The sequence below is a fragment of the Pituophis catenifer genome, unplaced genomic scaffold (genome assembly GCF_029215685.1).
Source record: "Pituophis catenifer annectens isolate HBS135680 unplaced genomic scaffold, rPitCat1.0.hap2 SCAF_1, whole genome shotgun sequence".
NCBI lineage: Eukaryota > Metazoa > Chordata > Lepidosauria > Squamata > Colubridae > Pituophis > Pituophis catenifer.
The window spans coordinates 121,420,123-121,442,890 of NW_027256881.1; the positions used below are offsets into that span (position 1 = coordinate 121,420,123).

The 22,768-nt window shown below is 38.9% G+C and overlaps 1 protein-coding gene across 1 annotated transcript in view; it reads left to right on the plus strand.

The window, feature by feature from the left end:
- EYS (eyes shut homolog) overlaps positions 1-22,768 on the plus strand; it is an 871,663-nt gene that overhangs the window by 42,166 nt on the left and 806,729 nt on the right. The window contains exons 2-3 of the mRNA XM_070932259.1: positions 11,191-12,076; positions 14,214-14,327. Of these exons, the coding sequence (XP_070788360.1) occupies positions 11,191-12,076; positions 14,214-14,327 (1,000 nt within the window). The remainder of the gene's footprint in view (positions 1-11,190; positions 12,077-14,213; positions 14,328-22,768) is intronic.

Here is a 22,768-nt window from a genome sequence, read left to right on the forward strand (position 1 = left end):
TAGCTGAAAGGGCCCAGTTTGAGATGTTAACATTAGTTTTTAAATGAAGTAGTGTGATCTTTGATAACTAGTATGATATTTTCAGGAATGGGTATTTGGTGGTTCCATTTAGCTGCCCCTGTATAATACTCAAGCATCAATCTTTCTTTTCTTTTCTTTTCTTTTCTTTTCTTTTCTTTTCTTTTCTTTTCTTTTCTTTTCTTTTCTTTCTTTCTTTCTTTCTTTCTTTCTTTCTTTCTTTCTTTCTTTCTCTTTCTTTCTCTATCATCTATCTATCTATCTATCTATCTATCTATCTATCTATCTATCTATCTATCTATCTATCTATCTATCTTCTATCCTTTATCATCTTTCATCTAATCTTCTTATCTCTTGTTTTTTTATATGTGTTAAACTCACACATTTATTCCTATGTGTGAGTTTGTGCGCACACACACACACACACACACACACCTTCCTATATAGTTATTAGGCCCCATATGGTGTCTCCATGCACCATTTTGTTCTCTTTTTCACTTTAACATTTTATTGCACTTTTTATTATTTAGTATTTTAAAAACTGAGCCTTGGGCTCTGTCAGAAACCTGCTATCATATAATGGTTGAATTGCTGGTGCTCAGTACGCATACTGGGCAAAATTCAGCATTAAAACTGTCTCGCAATGTATGAGATGTATTGTGATCTTGTGGAGGAAGATTTACTGAGTGTACAAACTCATGATTTTTGTTTTTAAATAGTAAGTAAAGAAAAGAAGAGAGATTTAGGGAATGTTCTCAAATATGTGTCTCCAGAGACAGGTTTTTTTTTTTTTTTAAATCAGGTGATCTGTGTCAAAGCCAGCCAGCCTCATATTGGCAGTAATGGTATATTTATCATTATTATTTCACACCTTGCATTCTATATTGTCAGTGAAATCTGAGTCCTCTGCAGTCTAGTTCATAGCAATCTGGGATTTTTAAAGATATTTTGTCAGTAGAGAAAGGCATTTGAAAAAAAAATCAGTCAAATTTGAAGGATCTACTCAAATGCAGGCCAAGGCGGAAAGCTAGAATATGAATATGCAACACGGAATAAAATTGAGAGATATTTTTAAAAGTATTTCCTTTGATCATGTATTCTAGCTGCACTACACTCTTACAAATTTATGCCTCCTTGCACAGCTCGGTTCTTATGTTAATTATTCCTTTCCAACACATATCGCATATTCCAAAAACTCTTGGTCCTTAAGCACAGCCTAGTTTGCTTTGGTCAAAACAAGAGTGGTTTTCTTTCAAAGGAAATTACTTTGCCAAATGAAAGGAGTTGCTGAATCTAGGTAGCAAGTGGGGCTGTACTCCAACATGGTGAGAGTTGGAGCAGAGTAATTTTAAGCTTCATTGAGGCAGAAGAAAACTCTAATTTCTGTTGTACACTGCTCAAAATTGTTCAGGAAATGTGGCCTCTTGATTAAAAAAAAGAATGTACAAAAGGTTGACATTTAGTCTCTTAAAAGTTTCTGGAATGAGAGAAAGGCGGAATATTGTATTCAATGGTTGATAATTATCCTTCAAGTAAGAATAAGCATTGGACTCAAGCTGCCATCTACCAACACAGCTTCCTTGGTGGTAGAATGGATGGAAATTAATTTTTTATAGTTAATAATTGATTCTCTACTTTTCATAGATGTAGAAAACTTAATAATAACAGTGAAAATGATGCTGATGTTGAGGATGACAAAAATTATCCACTTTGCTTTTGCTCAGCTTCATATTGTGCACTAGTTATGCCTGGATAGGGAGGATCTTTGCTCAGTCCTAGAGGGGACATGTTGTAGCCCATCAGCGGCCTGTGCAGCTAGTAGCTGATTCAGACAGCGAGGAGGCTGGTGTGGTGCTGTGCCAGCAGCCTGGGCAGTGGCAAGCCTTCAGACAATGAGGAGGCTGGAGAAGATGTGGTGCCAGAGGCGGGGATTCAGCCAGGGCCTTCAGAACCTCCAGAAGCTCCCTTAAGTGAAGAGGACGAAGAGGAGGAGCCTCTTCTTGATGCACGGGCACGCAGAGCTGCCAAAAGGCAGGAGTGGCTCCTCAGGAGGAGGTCTCCTCAAGAGTAAGGCTTGGGGCTAATTGGCCACTCCCTTAGCCTATTTAAGGAGGAACGCTGATTGAAGCAATTTGCAGGGAACAACTTCGTTCACATACCTTTGTGTCTTGTCTTGCTTATCTTATCAGCTTCCTGCAAATTGCTTCTGGGCATTCTGCCAACCATAGTAAGCTTTCAGTATTATTCTTTGAATTCTTGGTGGCTGTTAATGCAGTTAATTAACAGCCGTTGTTGTAAAAAACTGGTTTATTTAGTAAACTAAGGTTTGAACAGACTTTGTGTGTGCTGCATTCTTTGTGGTCCATAGCTGGGGCAGAACAGGACAATAGAGCATAACGTGTTCCATCAATTCAATTATCCTGCAGCCACATGGGCCCGGTCTTTGTTCAAAAGGGATATATATATATATATATATATATATATATATATATATATATATATATATAGGTCTTTGGTTATTCGGGTCTTCTCCCACGTAAAATTGGAAGTGTCTTGGCGACGTTTCGACGAAGTCTCATTCGTCATCTTCAGCAAAGCTCCTGGAAGCACGAAGCCGAGAACACCAGCCTGAAGATGACGAATGAGACTTCGTCGAAACGTCGCCAAGACACTTCCAATTTTACGTGGGAGAAGACCCGAATAACCAAAGACCTACATACAAACACCCGCGAAAACCTGAGAAAATATATATATATATATATATATATATATATATATATATATATATATATATATATATTTTGTCAGGTTTCGGTTCTGTCTTAAATGAGTTCCATTATCAAGCGCAGAGTCTCTAATAAATCACTTTTTATTAAGAACAGAAATAGCCGACATTCCTGACTCTAATTGCTGCCAAACTGGCTCCTCCTCCCAACCCCCTCCTCTTCCGCTCTCCAGCCCGATGTCCCATTGGCCATCATGCAGATCCATCTCTACGTCCCGGCATGTACTTCTCACAGGAATGTGGCCCCCACCCTCGTTCCCCAGGAAACCCTATCTGTTGCATGCAGAAAACTAGGTAAAAGTTCATCTCAGCAATAAATCAGCGCTTCTGGTCTTTGCTTCATGTCTTCATGTCAGAACTGGAAGAGAGCCTAATTTGGAATGCTGACATCCGGCCCCTCTCCCTTCACTTCTGCGACATCACCTATCCCATAGGGAAAACACAAGAAGATTAGTCCCATCAGCCCGTCCCTGGCTGTGCACCCCCCCTCCTGGCTTTCCCGGGTGGTCTGCATGGAATTTTGCTATAAGGCGATCAGCTTGGATGTTTGCACTCTTCACCCAGGAAGCCTCTGACAATGGGTAACCCTTCCATTTAATTAAGTACTGAAGGCGCCCCCTGTGCCATCTTGAATCAAGAATCCGCTGCACTTCGTAGTGCGTTTGGCCCCCAACAACCAGGGGTCCAGGGGGTTCACGTGGTGTTGGCCTTAAAGTAGACCCCACTACAGGCTTTAGAAGGCTACTGTGAAAAACGGGGTGAATTTTCCCCAAAAGCCGTGGCAACTGCAATTGCACTGTAACGGGGTTAATTATTTTTATTATAGGAAATGGTCCTATAAATTTTGGGCCCAATTTCCTGCTCGGGAGTCTAAGTCTCAAGTACTTGGTGGAGAGGTAAACTTTCTCTCCCAGCTGAAATGGTCTTTGGGGAGTTCGGTGCTTGTCTGCTTGGTCCTTATAGGATTGAGCCGCTTTTGCCAGCACCCTCTTAACATTTTCCCAAGTTTGTCTCAACATTGCCATCCAGTCGGTCAAACTGACTGAGGAAGGGGGCTCCCTCGGGTATTCTGGCATGGGAACAAAATCCATGCTACTCACTATTTTGAACGGGGTTAGCCCCGTGCTGCTGTGGACAGCATTATTATATGCAACCTCCGCAAAAGATAGGAGGTCTGCCCAATTGGACTGCTGGTAGTCGACGTAGCATCTTAAATACTGTTCTATCATAGCGTTCAGTCTTTCTACCCCCCCATTGGTGCTCGGGTGAAAAGCTGAGCTGAGCCCTTGGGATGAACCTATGGATCGTAGAAACTCCCTCCAGAACTTTGCTGTGAACTGGACCCCTCTGTCGGAAATGATTCTCCTGGGGACTCCATGTAGGCGGTAAATGTGCTTCAGGAACAGTTTGGATAACTGACGGGCTGAAGTCAGTCCACTACAAGGAATGAAATGTGCCTGTTTGGAGAATAAGTCTATTACAATCCAGATCACTGTATTTCCACTGCTCCTCGGTAGGTCTACTATAAAGTCCATTGCAATCTCCTCCCATGGTCTTGTTGGCTCAGCTACTGGTTGCAACAATCCAGGCGGGCACCCTGGCCTTGTCTTCATTGTGGCACAAATGGTGCAGCTTTTTACATAACTGTCTATGTCCTTTCTCATATGTGGCCACCAGAACTGCCTTCGTACTAGGTGCAAAGTCTTTAGGAACCCGAAGTGTCCTGCTGGTTTAACATCATGGCTCCTCTTGAGAATCAGGATGCGTAAACTTTGTGGGACATAGAGCTTTGTCCCCCTCCATGCTAGTTCATCTCTTTTTGTTAAGAGATGTTGATTGTCCCGATACCAGGGGTCTGTCAGCATTTCATTTTTTAATTTTGCAGTTAAGTCGCTAGCAAGTTGGCCTTGCTGGTCACGTCGTTGCCGTCTGGTGATCACTTGGGCTGCAGCTTGGGTGGAGGGGATGATGGCATTCACTACCTGCTCCCGCTCACTGTTGTATTGGGGCATCCGGGAGAGGGCGTCAGCCAGGAAATTTTTCCCTCCTGGGATGTGCTTAAGCTCAAAATTGAAACGATTGAAGTATTGTGCCCACCGCACTTGCCTGGGCGACAGTTTTCGTGGGGTTTTTAGGGCCTCTAGGTTTTTATGATCAGTCCAGACTTCAAATGGTTTTTGGCCTCCCTCTAGTAGGTGCCGCCAGGTCAACAAGGCCCATCTTACTGCAAACGCTTCCTTCTCCCATAGCCAGGAAGCTCTGCCCAATTCACTTAGAGGTTTTCCCTTATCTTTCACGTTGGGAAAGGGGAATTCCGCCTCTGAAGCTTTTGGCACAGTCCCTGGGTACTTATCTGATTCAGGCTTCTTTGTTTGAGGTTTTTCCGAGAAGGAAGGCGGGGAGAGTTGAGCCTTCGTAGTTTCCAAACTGGCTGGAGTCACGACCGCTTCTCCTCCACTCATTGCTTGAAGCAGGCTTTCCTCTGAGAGCTTCGCTTCAGCCATAGTGTCGGGGGATAACCTCCAATCCGACCATACGTCTGGGAGGGAACGGGATGATTTAAACTCAGCCAGCCTGGCTTTGAGAGAGTTTGGCAGTCTGTCAGGTTTCGGTTCTGTCTTAAATGAGTTCCATTATCAAGCGCAGAGTCTCTAATAAATCACTTTTTATTAAGAACAGAAATAGCCGACATTCCTGACTCTAATTGCTGCCAAACTGGCTCCTCCTCCCAACCCCCTCCTCTTCCGCTCTCCAGCCCGATGTCCCATTGGCCATCATGCAGATCCATCTCTACGTCCCGGCACGTACTTCTCACAGGAATGTGGCCCCCACCCTCGTTCCCCAGGAAACCCTATCTGTTGCATACAGAAAACTAGGTAAAAGTTCATCTCAGCAATAAATCAGCGCTTCTGGTCTTTGCTTCATGTCTTCATGTCAGAACTGGAAGAGAGCCTAATTTGGAATGCTGACATATATATATATATATATATATATATATATATATATATATATATATATATATATATATATATATATATATATATATATATATATATATATATATATTTGTATATTCCTTCAATAATGGATGTTGGAAGGGCATTGAATCTGATTAAAGAAAATCTGAATCTGAATTTTGGAAATCTTTATTGTTATTTTAACCATCTTGTTTCTTCTTAATTTATTCACAGCTTTTGAACGTTTGGTTGAGAATAGCTTATTAGAATTTATGATCCCTGGTTTCTAGCCTTAACCACTAGATCATATTGGCTTTCCATAGTGAGATCTTCAGATTGATCTTCATACTGAGCTCTTGAAGGAAGGGTAGTTTATAACTAATGAGGGAAAGAAAGAAAGAAAGAAAGAAAGGAAGGAAGGAAGGAAGGAAGGAAGGAAGGAAGGAAGGAAAGAAAGAAAGAAAGAAAGAAAGAAAGAAAGAAAGAAAGAAAGAAAGAAAGAAAGAAAGAAAGAAAGAAAGAAAGAAAGAAAGAGATGTGTGGCAATTCCTTGCTATTTTGTGTGGCTTAATTTTGCTTGATGTGTACAAAACAATATACAATTTTTTGAGAAAAAAAATATTTTAAAGATGCCCAGCTCAATTTGACCAAAGGACAATTATTTAAATCCTGGAGTTTTACCTGAAAATAGCCATGCAAGCACAAATGTTGTGCTTAAAACTAGATTGGAAACTAAATGGAAAAGCATTTGTACTGGTGTTGTAAGATAGAGGGATGTAAAATATTATTGATTTAAAAAGAAATGTTTAAACTCCATGGGGGATTCAGGATATTCATGACAAACAGTAGTTCAAACACAATATAGCAGACAGTTAGTATCCATATATAGAAGCACTTTAAAGGAGTACTTAAGAATTATGTATGTAGCGTTTTACATTTTTCGCAAAATACATTCACTCTACCATAAGAATATTTATAGAAGAAAACTGAAATCCAATTGTTGTCAATGTAGACCTTTTTCCTTTTAAACCACTAATGGAGTAGATGTTACAGATCAAGTAACTAGGAGGAAAGATATAAGCTTTTCCAACTGCAATACCTCTGGTCAAGATCACACTTTACCATAACCTCACTAAAATATAGAAAAGGGAACACTGGACTACTGCAACGCTCTCTACATGGGGCTCCCAACTGGTCCAGAATGCGGCCGCGCGGGTAATTATGGGAGCTGCCTGGTGCTCCCACATAACACCACTCCTGCGTGAGCTGCACTGGCTCCCAGTGGTCTTCCGGGTGCACTTCAAGGTGTTGGTCACCACCTTTAAAGCACTCCATGGCATAGGACCTAGTTATCTTCGAGACCGCCTGCTGCTACCGATGACCTCCCACCGACCTGTGCGCTCCCACAGAGAGGGCCTCCTCGGGGTGCCATCAGCCAAACAATGTAGGCTGGTGACCCCCAGGGGGAGGGCCTTCTCTGTGGGGACACCTACCCTCTGGAATCAGCTGCCCCCAGAGATAAGGAGAATTCAAGACCTCGGTGCCTTCCACCGTGCCCTTAAAACTTTCTTTTTCCAGCAAGCCGGGCTGTCTTAACATAACATTTTTTAAAAACATTTTTTTTTTTTAATTTGATTTATATGCCGCCCTTCTCCGGAGACTCAGGGCGGCTTACAGTGCATTAAGCAATAGCCTTCATACTTTTGTATATTTATACAAAGTCAGCTTATTGCCCCCACAAACTGGGTCCTCATTTAACCTACCTTAGAAAGGATGGAAGGCTGAGTCAACCTTGAGCCTTGGAGAGATTCGAACCAGCAGTAAATTGCAGGCAGCTGTGTTAATAACAGGGTGCTTTAAACCACTGTAGTACCAAGGCTCTTAACTTTTTTTTTAACTGGTTTGTCATTTTAAATTGGGGCCAAATTAATATATATCCTTTTAATTGTTTTTAATGTTTGTATTGTATGTTTTTAGCTGGCTGTACACCGCCCTGAGTCCCTCGGGAGAAGGTGCGGTATATAAATTCGAAATAAAATAAAAATAAAATAAAATAATAAAATAAACACAATTGCTCTAACCTAGAGTGTTGCTTAATCCCTCCCATTCTGTTCTGCCAGTGGACCTAGATCTTAAATCCTCCATTTAAGGATCATATAATGCTACTCCTGATTAATTCTAGAAAACCTTATAAAATGATGCAAGATCTAGAAGCATCTATAGATAGAGAGAAATGTGTTTGCTTCCACATCTTGAAGCACAGTCTACAAAATAATCTCCATGTTTTCCTGAATTTGCTGCTGATATTCAAATAGATCCCTTGCCTTCCAGGCGAAGATACATGTCTCCTCCCTTGGTCTTTACATTTAATATTTGAATTTAAATCTATGTTTAATGTTTGCCTATATTTTTTTTAAAAAAATATTTGGCATGACTTTACATTGAATCAGGCTCCAGTTCAGTTAATAATCCAAGCAGCTCTTTGGAAGGGATCAAGGTGAATGTTTTGGCTGAAAGGTTAAAAAAAACCTCAGATATGGACATCAGACCCAACTGTGTACAAAATCTCTCTTCTGTATCCAACAACTCCCAGAATCAGTCTTCAGCATCTTCAAGGAGAGCTGGAAAAAAATAAAATAAAACACTGCTTAACACCAAGGAGAGCTATTGTCAGTCAGGGTTGAAAATAGGATGAGAAGGACCAGGGGTGGGATTCAAAAATTTTAGCAAGGATTCTCTGCCCAGTTGCTGGGTGGGTGTGGCCATGGTGGGCATGGCCTAGTCAGCCTCCTGCACCAGGGTGGGAGGGGGCATTTTTACCTTCCCAGGTTCCAGAGGTTTTCCTCGAGCCTCTGGGTGGGCAAAAATGGCCTCCCCAGGCTCCAGAAGCCCTCTGGAGGCCAGAAACAGGCCCATTTCTGGCCTTCCCAAACTTCTGGTAGGCCCATTTTTCGCCCTCCCTGAGCCTCTGCACACCCCCTACACTTACCTGCATCCAAAACAGGCTACGTGTTTTGGATGCAGGTATCCTGGGAGGGGTGGGGTGGATGGGGACAGCCAGGAGTGGGATTTGGGGGTTCTCCGAACTATACAGAATCTTAGCTAGAGGTTCTCCCGAACCCCTGCGAACCCACAGCAGTCCACCCATGAGAAGGACCTGCAGTCTGACTTGGGATCAACTGCTTCTGATGTTCCTGCAGAGATGCTGTTGCCAGGTCCAAATATTAAACCTACCTGACCTTTCATCTGCCCTGATCAAGTCACAACAGTTCAATTTACATCTTGTTCAGCCAAGGCAGACCTTAGACAGGGTTTCTAGGAAACCTTTGGCTTGTGATTAACTGCCCTTTCCATTGGATTAAATTGGTGAAATATTCATTGAAAGAAAGCTGTTCTCTATTGTTGCATTATTTACGCTTCCCTTCTTGATAAATTAAAAAACAACAACAATAAAACGAGGCCACTTGACATTTAGGGCTCTAAATGCAAATTTACATTGAAAACCTGTCCTTTGTACTCTTCAATACATCTGATAGGTGAGAAAATATGCATGTGGATCCTTTTTCTTGGGTATTAGCAAGGTGAAATATCTGGCTCTAAAACCACAGCCATTGTATTTCTCTCTGAAGGAGATGGGCGGTTCAAAAATGTGAAAAATAAATAAACAGAAACAAATTTGCATTGAGAAGCACCAACACGGACTTGGAATTCTTAGATGATCTGTTTAAATGCATAAGGAATCAAAACAGCAGAAGACAAATATAATGTGCGTTATTAAGTTTTATTTAATAATATAATGTGTTTCTAAATGGAATAATGAAATCAGCAACACATGTGATAATATTTTGACCGCAGAGAGAAATATATTATCATAGAAATTATTCAGAACCAGTCACCGTAGAGTCTGCACAGCAGCAGACCCAGCAGTTGGTTAGAAGAATCACCCAGAGAAGCTTCTTGGATCCTACATAGGGATCCCAGGATAGTATGTGATAAGCAATTAATGTAAATTGGTTCTTTTTGCCAGGGTTTTCCAGTTGCATTGAGAATTTCAGTGTATTTTTAATGACTATATTATTCTAATTGGATAAATATAGGTTTTTATTCTGAGTATGTTCAAAATAAACACTGACTTAAATATCCCGCACCAAATTGGCAGGCATGAGAGGATGAATCTTATGAGTTGAGAAACAGCAATTAATAATTTGCTCATTGCTCTAATCATGAATATGATATCTTCCTAGAAATTCCCTGCTTTGAGGGATCCAGTCCATGATGAGTTTAGGAAGAACAATTGTCCTAGATCATTATAAGAGGCCATCAGTCTCAACTAGCAGTATGTCTTCAACCCCATGTGGTTGAGTGGTTCACTTTGATTCTTTATGACAGCTAGACCAGGGGTGAAATCCAGCAGGTTCTAACAGGTTCTGGAGAACCAGTAGCGGAAATTTTGAGTAGTTTGGAGAACCGGCAAATACCACCTCTGGCTGGCCCCAGAGTGGGGTGGGAATGGAGATTTTGCAATATCCTTCCCGTGCCACACTCATCAAGCCACACCCACAGAACCGGTAGAGAAAAATTTTGAATTTCACCCCTGAGCTAGGCAGTAAGGGAGAAGTGAACAAGAATACCAAGGATATTAAGAAATTCATTGTTTATGAATTCTGGACTAATTTGAATTGATTCGTACTTCCCAAATCGATGTGTGAATTTTCTATTAAGTTTCCTTGTGCAATAGTTCAACTCCATAAATATTCTAGCACAGTTCAACTAAAACCAAAATCTAAGACATATAACGGTGTGTACTTCAAAAGGCGATGTTAGCTTTAAAAATTCATACTTGGAGAGAAAGTCTCCAGAAATGAATATTTTAAGGAACTTCAAACTCCATATTTGCTGTACTTAACATATTACAGTATAAACTGGATTTTTCTTTGATTCAGTGCAGAAATGGAATAGAATGAATTTAGCAATCAATATAATTGAAGCAAATTGATCCATCAGTCCCTTGAAAATGCTACTGTAGTCTCTAATGTTATTTTTTTTTCCTTGTGGTGTTTTGATTTAAGTTTGCGAATTCCTTAAATCAGAAGCCAGAATCCTGATATCTTGCAGATATTTTAAATTACAAGCCTGCAAACTATTAATTACATTAGTATAATTTTTTTTGCATGAGATTCTTTTATAACCTTAACTGATAACTTGCTTCCACTGCTGCTTTGTGAATATTCACAAGTTAGCATATGAGTTATAATCACTATTCCATGTTGAGTCATTTCAAAATTGGGGATTAAAATCATCTAACTCATTATTACTAGCCTCTGCCTTTTACTATCCAGCATCAGTTCACATGGGTTGAATGAGATGGGTGCCCTATAAATATAATAAATAAACAAATATTCAGGTCTCTCATTTATGTATTTTTCATAGGCAGCCACAGTGCAACAAAAAAAGGGGCAACAACTGAGACAAGTTCATATTGGAAGAAATCCATTTTGTCCTCAGGAATCAAATCATCAGAGCAGGCTGGGTGATTCAGCTTCAAAAACAATGAAACTAAAGTCATTTGTTGTCACAATAGCACTTCTCCTTCAAATTTCCATGGTAGGAGGGCAAACATTTTGTAATAGATCCTTGATGTCTGAATGGAATACCCAGCCAACATTACATACAGTGAAATGGTCACTGAGCCAAGATATCTGCTCCAGCTTCTTCACAGAATGTTGGAATATTGATTCGTACCATGGAAGCAGTACTGCAGACAACGTGCCTCTGAGATTATCCCAGATTTGTCCTCTGCAACTTCAGCTGGGAGATGTGCTCTTTGTTTCATCGGAGCCATCTTTTCAGTCTTATGGCATGAACCTGGCAAATGTTTCCTTGGAAGAATTTATTCGATGCCCTCAACCAAGAGATGTCCATCAGCATCAGCTTCTATTTGACCATGGATTAAATGGAATGCATCAAATTGTTCCCAAGTGGCTTGGCGTTGGAACACATTACTTTGCAGAGGTCCCAATACGAGGACCACTTTTATGTCATTTTGGACTTCGATTGAATGTGACAGTGAAGCCACATGCTTGTCAGAAGTTTTCAAACTCAACGTTTTGCTCTGGTCATGGCAAATGTTTAAGTCATATCTGGGATGGAGCCTATCATTGCCACTGTAGTCATCCCTATTCTGGACAGTTCTGCCAAGAAATTGATAAGTGTTCCAGTAAACCTTGCCACAATAGTGGCATCTGCATTAGCAGAAAGAGCCAAAGAGAAGATGCTGAAGATTCATATGAATGTATTTGCCCCCCCTCATTTACAGGTAAGATCACATGGATTTCTGAAACTTTAGTGCTTCTTCTGGCCATGTGTTCTGAGCTTATCTTTCTGTTGTGCAGAAGCAAAATGTGTTGTTATTGTTCTTTTTTTTTTTGTACAACTCTCAAACTGCTCTCAAACTGCTCCTGTTGTCTTCTTTGCTACGGTATCTATGTTTCCCAGCCTGCATGTTCCCTTGCAATGTCTAGCGTATGTTGGTTACAGCATTTGACTTCGTGTAGATCTTAAACGAGCAAGCAAGCAAATAAACAAACAAGCAAAAGACTGGATCAAAAACATGGCATAGGGGAACAGGTACTCAGCCCTCGACCTAAAACATGCCTGTGGTAAATGGACGTCTCCTGCCATTACTACCATCAATAGCAATAGCAATAGCACATAGATTTATATACTGCTTTACAGTGCTTTACAGCCTTCTCTAAGTGGTTTACAGAGTCAGCATATTGCCCCCCAACAATTTGGGTCTTCATTTTACCCACCTCAGAAGGATGGAAGGCTGAGTTAATCTTGAGCCTGGTGAGACCTGAACTGCCAAATGTAGTCAGCTGGCAGTCAGCAGAAGTAGCCTGCACTCTAACCACTGCATCACCAAGGCTCATCAATAATGTTCTCCCAACATGAATGAAAATACCGAAAGGCCATTGTGATTTTGATCACAGTACAGAAAGAGTTTAAAGCTCTCCCTTCATTCTAGCACACAGCTCTGCCTTTTCTCATTCCAGCCACTGGTTAAATGGAAATCAGTTAGATGAGAAACATCGTTTTCAGCTCAGCTCCTACTAGGCTTAAGATTGGAAGCAACCTCTTGAAAAATGCAATACTAGATTGTCTTTAAGAATGAACTGACAATATGTAGTAGACAGCATAGATCCCCTCGGCATCTACTTTAAATGCGCAGGGAATAAAAACTTCCTTGATCCAGTTTTATCACAAAGGTCAAAAAAAACCTTTGAATATGTAAAGAGTCAAACACAGTGTGAGCTTTTGAACAGTAGCATTTTAGGTAAAGCCCAAGCAAACAATGTGAAAGAATCTGTTTTGATTAAAATGTTAGGATAGTAGCTTTAGTTATAGCTGACAGGTGTGAGCGAAAGAATAATGGTTCTTATAGTGTTAAATTTTTTTTTTAAAAGGAAAAAATGCTCAAGTGTGAATAACCGTACAGCAACAATTCAAATGACAAGCATAATTATATGGTATTTAGTCCCATATACTGGAAAAACACAAAAGCAATTTGTGATTGGTAATTTCCAGTAAACAGCATGTTTAAGCAGAATTCATCCTGAAACTGTCTTTCCAGGCAGCTGTTAAATCATGTTGAAAAGCAAATATTAGAATACGTCTTTTTGTTCAAATATTGGAACGTTGATTTTCCCCTGAAATTTGACCATATGCAGCTCATCTTATGTATACGAGTTCAGTGAAACTGCCTTGGGAGGGAATTTTGACTAGGATTATATCTTCATTTGTGCTAAACATTTAGATATAAATATCTAAGAACTGTCTCTTTGGTGCCATCCGCAACACATTTAAATCAGCATCCTGCCAATTACAGGTCTTTGGAGCTTCACAGACTAAATATTGTATCAAGATCCATCCTTCTTTTGTGCAGCATTTGGCAATTGGAAGTTCCTTTCACTTGTGTGGTTAACAGTGAAATCCATCTTCCTTCCTTCCTTCCTTCCTTCCTTCCTTCCTTCCTTCCTTCCTTCCTTCCTTCCTTCCTTCCTTCCTTTCTCCTTCCCTCCCTCCCTCCCTCCCTCCCTCCCTCCCTCCCTCCCTCCCTCTTCCTACAATGCCCTGGGTGCTCTCTGTATCTCCTACACATATGTTTAGTGATTACACCCGCCCCTTTTGGAACCATAGTGTTAACATCATATACAATCCATTGCTTCATGCTAATAATATTAAAAGAGTCATTTAAATACGACCATGGAAACAACAGCAATAATATTGCTTTGGATTAATAATAAAAAGCGAAACATGTACTGTACACTTTATGCATGCTAATTTTAATTCCTGTATTTTCATCTTCATTCTTTGGTAAAGCTCCATTCATTTTGAAAGTTTAGATTAAATGTGGTGGTTTTTTTTTTTTTTTTTCTGTCTTGTTTTATAAGGAAGAAACTGTTCAGAAATAATTGGGCAGTGTCAGCGACATTGTTGTGGCAACGGTAGCTGTAGCAATACTTCTCCAAATACTTTTAGATGCCGATGTGATAAAACTGCTACAGGTAAGAAATGCATCTATTGTACACAATGATATGCCAACTAGGGAATGCATATATTATGCTCCTTTTGAAACACAATTATGTCTTTTCTCTGGGCTGACATTAGTCAGTGAATTATGAATCAAGAATGTACATTTTACAAGTTCCGTGGAGGCTTCTTTATAGTTTACTCTTCCATGTGGCCTTCCAGAATGTAGATTAAATCAGTTCAAATCCATGCGACCTTATTGGGCAATAAATTAATTTAATTCCATTGAGTTGTCATTCTAATGACTAATTTTGCATCCATTTCACCATGGTTTAATATCTACATATAAAATGTTTTGCTCTATATGTCATAATATAAAACTGGTGTTCTCAATTCAGCACTTATATACACATATCTCCTTTAGTGTCAACCAATAGAAGATAATATTTGTAGCTCAGGATTGAAACTATGGGATCCTTGATGGTCTCTGAGTTTGATGATTTTATTGAAGACATTTCATTAGCATCATCAGTGTTAGACAAGGAGTGGGGTTTACACTCTTTTTATACACTAGTCATTTGCCCTGTCACAGTGTTGGTGGGAGTATATATAAAAAGAGAGTAAAGCCCATCCACTTGTAGAATTGATAAGGTTACCTAGTTGGGTAATGAAATGTCTGCAACAAATTTACCAAGCTCTGAAAATACCAAGGACCCCACTTTGAGTGTCTTCCCAGGTTTATACCCAAAGAGAAAAGACATCTTTTTTGAGAATGGGAATGCCCATTGCCTCCTGCTAAAGCAGAAGGGGGAAGTCTGCTCTAAGTATTCCTCTTGTAAAATGCATGAAATGAGAATCCATCAGCGGTCCTCAATTATTGCAGGTAATGCTTAATATAATGGCACTGCTTTCATTGAAGAGGGTTGAAAGCACTGAAGTGGCCAAACAATTGCTTTCTTTTCTAACTGGAAAAGACACCATTATGAGTCGGCCACAGAGAAGAATAAGAGATGTGTTTTTGTTGAATGAAGGGTATCTTGAGGGAGCTTAGCCTTTCAAGAATGTTGATATATGCATCACAAAATATCCATCATGAATAAAAATATTCAAGTATTCAAAAGTATGTGGAGAAGATCTTTAGATTGAAATGCATATTTTGAGAGAAAGATGGATCTAAACAAACATCTAAAGAGTATTTTTTAAAAAAATCTTAAGGCAGATATTTTTTTAAAAAAATAATGCGAAAATGAAACTGGCCTAAATGCAAATCGGATTGTTTTTCTTTTGGAGGAAACCATACACTTTGCCCTCATATAAAACATTTATGCAGTGTTTTTGTGTTCATTTCTGATGAAAGTGAGTAAAGCCATTCAGTTGAATTGAAATTTGCTTCTTTCACTCTAAGGAAAATTGATCCACTCTTTTTTACCACAAACTTCTGTAGCAACCTTTCTCAAACCTTTAAATAATTTTCACTTCTTGAGGAAACCCTTGCATAAAAATTACAAAAAAACATGCAATTCATGTTTTCCAACTTTAGCAAGTGCAAAAAAACAAAACAAAACAAAAACCTGCAATTGAGTTGTGGCATATAAAATGTCCCACTATTGCAAAAGCTAACATTGCATAATATGGAAAATTGCAAAAACAATGTCTGCTTTTTCTAACCATGATCTCTGCAGAGCCCCTAGTGCTCTCTCGCAGAGCCATAGTTGAGAAAGGCTTTTCATAAGCAATTTACAGACTTTTATTATTTTTACTTTTTCAACTAATTAAACTTTATCTCTAGCAGTTTAAAGATTTGTAAATTTGCTTCTGGTTCCATTTGGGACAGTTTGTATATATTGTGAGGAAAGTCCTCTTCCTTAAGTCCCTAAGAAACATCAGGTAAAACTCAAAAAAAGAAGGGGAGGGGAGGGAGAGGAGGAGGAGGAGGAGGAGGAGGAGGAGGAGGAGGAAAAAAAATAGCTGGACCATTAAGTAATTTTTCAATGGACTTTACAATATTATTGAACAATTTGATTGTATGTAGCAATAGCACTTAGAATTTTATACCACTTCATAGTGCTTTACAGCCCTCTCTAAGCGGTTTACAGAGTAGCATATTGCCTCCAACAATCTGGGTCCTCGTTTTACTGACCTCGGAAGGATGGAAGTATAAGTCAATGTTGAGCCTGGTGAGATTTGATCTGCCAAACTGCTGGCAGCCAGTGATCAGCAGAAGTAGCCTGCAGTAGGAGGGAGGATTCATAGATAATTCATACATATGGGAGAACCTAGCTTGTTGAACTACATTACATTAAGATTGCATTAGTTTTAACTGTGATAGTCCCTTTTGTAATATGTGGGAATAACTTTGAGAGATGGGGGAAGAGCCAGAGTTATGGTGAGGCATTTTAGCACATACCGGTAGTAGAAATGTGGGCTTGGCAAATGTCTCAGAAGGGACCCTCCCTACTTTCCTAGGCTGTAAAGGCTACAGGAGAGAATGCCCACTTTCCTTCCAGACCCTGCTCTTCATGAATAGAATGCAGAAGACACATTTTTGTGGTGAGCTCATGAATTGAGTAGATGGGAGTCAAGAGTTTTCAATGAAGTCCACAATTGTATTGCAACCCTTATGGACACAAAGTTTGAATGAGCCTCATTTCTTAAACACTTGTAGATGTAATTAATTTACAGAATATCTAAGGAATAAAATTTAGCCTGTATTACAGAGGAATAAAGACAGATTATAAATGGACCAATATAAAAATAAGAAAAATTTCTAAAACTATTAAAAATATTAAGCCAGGAATGGTGCCTGGAGCAGATGAATTATCAGCTTCTTATTGTACATGTTTTGAGGATGAACTTTTACAATCTTTACAAAATACAATGAACTCTACCTTACAGGAAGATGCCAGAGAGTTGAAGAGGTCAATATAGCACTAATACCTAAAGTCGAACATGATTTGACTTTAACCAGAAACCAATATCATTTTGAGATTATAGTATGCCCAACGATGGGGAAATTCAGCATTACCCACAATAGAGGAATGGTAAATGAATATGATGGAAATACTGGCTAAAGTGACTTCATTAATCAGAGAAAAGATAGTATTTACATTTATTGCTGATTGGAAAGTACAGAGTTTTTGCATAAAATAGAAACAAAACGAACTGATTATTTTGGTTTCGATGATTAAATAAAACAGATAATAGAAAAATGACAGTGATGTTGTAACCATAAAGTAAGAGGTAAATTCATAATTGTACTTATAAGTGCTTCAAAGAAGATCAGAAGCTACTTCATTGTATCTTTTTTTTCTTTCTATTCTATTTTCCTTTTTTCCCTTTCTTGTACTTTTAGTTTTCTGTTTCGTTTATTTCTTTTTTTCTTTTCTTTTCGGTACTTTACATAATCTCCCCATCGATCCATCGATTGTGGAATGTGCATAGGAAAATGAGAATCCCAGAATATCTTATTGTCCTCTGGGCACCTTATAACAATTTTCTTCCCCTCCCCCCCCAATAGGCTGCTTTAACCAGGGAATGAATGTGGATATAATTGTAGGCATTTTGCCATTGGAAAAACTATTTTCTTTTATAAAAAGATGGGAAAGAGTTTAATATACTCCATAAGGTCAGAGACATTCATCCATGTTGTGCTTTAAATAATCATAAAACACAAATGCTTCTTGGGTGGATGGAGGTTGGTCTTGGCTTTACAACTTTCTATTATCTCCATCGTCTCCCTCTCTGTCTTCACATTAAAAATGCTGAAATGGTTTTTTGTTTGAAGCTAATGATGTGGCTTGCAGTCAGTGCTGCATATTTATAAATCAGTTTCCCGAAAAACAAGTGCAATAGATATGGTGAGGTGATCCTGTATAGAATTTATCTTTAGCAACCAATTCATCCATTTTCCTTGAAGCTGAGCTAATAGAAGAGTGTGATCAGCACATTTCATTCTGGACATTGGCAAAGGAGGGAAAATACCATAGCAAATGGTTGACACCCTACTGATTTTTTTTATCTTATGTATAATAAATGATAGGGATCCAAGCATTCATGAGCAGTAGCAACCATTAATCACATTTGCATTTAAATATTGCCCTAATATGCATTTGAATGAGCCTTATATTTAGGAACCCAGCCAGTTTACACTGCCAACTTCCAGGTCCATTCTTGAGATTTTCACCCTGACATTCCTTTATGTGGAAGGCAGCTAAGTCTCTGTGGGGAAAGAGAAAAAGAGCTAGAACTATCTGCCCAGAATTGCTTGAGAATCTGACATTACAGTCAGGCTCTGCACCTGAACAGTATTAGTTCATGGAGAAAGTGGACAAATGTTGTGCCCAGCCCTCTTTAAATCTGAAGCCAATCCAAATTTCCAGGGACATTTAGAACATCTCCATATAAAAGTGCCCTCAGCCAAGTTCTTAGATTAACTTCACTGTAACTCTAATTCATCTCAATCAAGTGAAGAGAGATGGTTTAAAGCGATTCACTGCATGATGATCACTCAAGCCAGGATTCTTTAGGCATATTTGTTCCCCCAGAATTGAATTTTTGAGATTTATAATCTTGCATTCATTTGATGTTTACAATATCAAGTCACATGTCAAAGGCACTAGAAGTATCCATCCATCCCCAGTTATACAGTGAGTTGGCATATTACATACAGTATTTGTATGTGTGTATCTTCAAGTCAGTTTTTGACAGCCTGTACTAGTCCCTGCATTTTTATTGACAAGGTTTTCCAAGGTTTTCTGGGGCTGGGAGAGAGGGACTGGTCCAAGATAACCCAGCTGGCCTAAGATGGAACTAGAACTCACAGTCTCTCAGTTTCTGGTGCCTTAAACACTAAACTGGCTATTTCTCCTGCTCTAGATTAAATAAACATGGAAGTGTTTGCTGAAGGCACCACTGTTTCTTTTCAAGAAAAGTTTCCTTTATGTCTTTGTAATGTAACTGAAACATGAAATGCAGCTGAGGAGCTTGTGATTAATAGCCATGTCTTTCTAAGAATGGTAGCTTTCCCCTGCTATTTTTAGTATCTAAATTGGGAATGAGGTTACTTTCATGTTAAATTCTATTTCTGGTTCCCACACCTGTTATTTCATTATGATTCAGTATGTTATTATGCAAAGAAAACCAAGGAGAGAGAAAAGTTTGGGTACTATTTTGTTAAACAATTGGGCATTAGAAACTTCTGAAGATTAATTACAAATCAACCTCTTATCCTGGTAATTTTTTTCTGTTCAATTTGATAGCAGTATGGTAAGAGAGACATATTGTGTGTGTGTGTGTTGAGAACCATAGATCACTATAAAAAAATAAAATAGTAATTTGTTTATTTATTGTATCTTTGAGACAGCATTGATTCTTGGCAAGTCCCTAATCAAATCCTTGCAGTTTTCTTGACAGGGTTTTTCAGAAATTGCTTGCCATTGCCTGCTTCCCAGGGCTAAGTCAGAGTGAATGGCCCAAGGTCAGCCAATTGGCTTTCTGCCTAAGGTGGAACTAGAACTCACCATCTTCTAGTTATTACCTACATGCCTTAATCACTAAACCAAATTGGCTCTCTCCATCAGTATTGCTAATAATTTTAACTAAGAAGTATTGTATTAGCATAGACAAGTAACAATGCATTTTGGAGCAGAATTCAGATCTAAAGTAGGCAAGATTTGACCTTCCAGGTACTTTTAGATTGCAACTACCATCATATTTCAGGTTAGCTAGGGATCCCTAGGTGATCCCTAGCCATGCTGGCCATAAGATATATATCTGTCCTCTTCCAATCTTGCTTTATTTATTTTGTTTTTATCCACATTTATTGTTTAATTGATTTTATTAAATGATTCATACTCTAGTACACTGCCCAGTCATTTTGTATGAGATGGGTAGACATATACATTTGATTAAATAAGTAAAAGAAAATAAGTAAGTACATTATATACATAAACTTTATAAGAACTGAAATTCCATATCTGAAATGCCACATTTTGTTCAGTTGTATCGTAAACAAAGAATTTAAAAGTTCTTTGGTCAGCCTTCTAATGCTGGTAAATGGGTTTGAGTTGCTTGGAGGACTGAGATCCTGCAAAAGATTTCTCAAAATAATGTTCAATTATAGCAGAACACAATATTTTCTGCTGAAAACTCTCTCTCCCCTCCCCCTCCCTTCCTCCAAGTGCTCCACAAAAACACTTGGCTTGCAGTTACTCCATGATTTCTAACTGCATTTGATTTTTTTTTTCCCCAATTTGTGGAAACTGGAAAAATGGTGCCATTGAAAAACATTACTTTTGCTGTCAGATTTCAGTAGTAGATTTTGGAGTCCATACAATGGACATTGTAGGCCATGTGTCAGTGGATTAATCATTTCCCAGATAGCACTTCACAATTGTTCTCAAAAATATATTTGTAGAAAGGAACATAAGATCTAAACTGGTAGGTAGAGGGGTAGGAGCAATAGGGATTGTGTTCTAGTTTAAGGGGTCTTAAAGAGTAGAAATTGTGATGTTGTTTTTTAAGGCATATACACATAAAGATAATTGAAAATGTAAATCTCTGGGACTTTCTGAATACAAAGGATGTGCTCTGTGAATGAATTGTATGTTGATTTCTCTCAATACATGCCAATCAAGTGTCAGCTAAGAAAGCTCTCACTTTGCTAATGTACCATTTTTGTGTGTCCCACATTTGGATTATGAATCACATAAATGTCTCTCAGCTTTCTGCCATCTAGTTTACTCATTAATGGAGAAATGTTTGGGGTCCATAACTTTTGATCTTCCAGACGTGGTTGAGCTATAACTCTCGGCATCACTGGCAGTTCTGGATGAAACTTCTGCGGCTGTAGTTCACTAAAATATTTGGAAAAGCATTTGTTCTTTACTTCTGCTCAATGTGCTATTGTTGTGTCTCCAATAAAATAATAATGTGCAGGCCTAGATCTTTTATGAATCCTAGCATGCTTAGAACATTTCTAGAGTTTGACAAATCTTATTTTACATTCGAAGGACCAGTAATTCTGCAGATATTCAGACTCCAAAGTATCTGCCCATGTGAGAGACAGAAAATGGTACCAGTCACTTTTGAACTTTTGTTACCGCAATTCACACATATAGCAAATCCCTCTCCCCAAAGAAATTTAGTCCATTGTGGGCCAATGGTCTTCACTTCTAAAACATTTACTTATTTTTTTGCTGAGTGATCAGAGGAAGTTGTTTATCTTCAATGTATTTGTTACAAATGAAGACTTTTGTATAACTTCTACACTGGTAGCAAATACATTTACAATAGTTTTAGGCTTTCAAATTAGCATTGAATCTTCATGATTGCCCTGAGAAATCCCTGAGGTTTTCTTGAGAAGGTTTTTCAGAAGTGGTTTGCTAATGCCTGGTTCTTAGGGCTAAGAGAGAGTGACTGGGCCAAGATCACTGAGCTGACTTTGGACCTAAGGCAGAACTATAATTCACTATCTCCTGACTTCTAGCCTGGTGCCTTAATTGGTACAGAAAATGGGCTCCCCTAAATACATGTTATTGGAACAATTTTTTTTGTTTTGTTTAACAACTGTGGGTGCAGACAATCAGATCCACAAATGAAGAGTTCAATTAGCTATTTCATTGCTCAAGTCTATAACACAAGAATCTTCTCAAATTGGTGATTTCCACCTGGGTCAGACTAGATAAGGTACAATGGCTCTTATGCCCATATAGGGATTCCAAGCTAATTCATTGCTTGACTCCTCTCCTGGCTAGGCCAGCGTCTCTCCAATAACCATCTATTCAGATGTACTTTTTATATGTACCTGATTTCATTAACTTTGTAGGTATTGACGGTTTTAATGACTTATGTGCATTCAGAAGATTTCAATGAAAAAGAAAATGCCTCCATAAAGACAGGATTCTGGTTTTTACAGGCAAATGGTATCATGCTTTATAATATTCACTTTATGTATTATGTATGTAACAATAATTTCCTTGGGGTATGTTTGATAGTGAATTTATTCGTTCATTTGCTTGTTTGATTTGATGCCACCTGAGTCCAAATGATGCACACAATACACTGGGCAATATAAAAAAATCAGAATAGGAAACAGTGCAACAATCAGTAATGCATATAATTTTCAGTTTCAGAGGCAGCAAGCATTTCAGTACCTGGGAAACAGAAACAGCAGGAAACAGTTGTTGCCCTTGTAGATTGGGTGAGCCACTGCAGGAACAGAATATTGCACTAAATGGGTTTGGTTTGAACTAGTAGGACTCTTCTGTTGTACTTGCCTTCTTACTGATTCATCATCTTCTGTACCAGACTAAACCATCTCTGCACATCAAGCCTACTAACAATATTGGTGTAAATCTTCCATAATTAAGAGGCCAAAACTAAGAAGTCACCTGAATCATATGCTTCCCACTTTTTCACCAATATGATTTCCTCCCAAAATTCTTAGCATAAGACCAGAGGTTGGAATAGTTGAAAA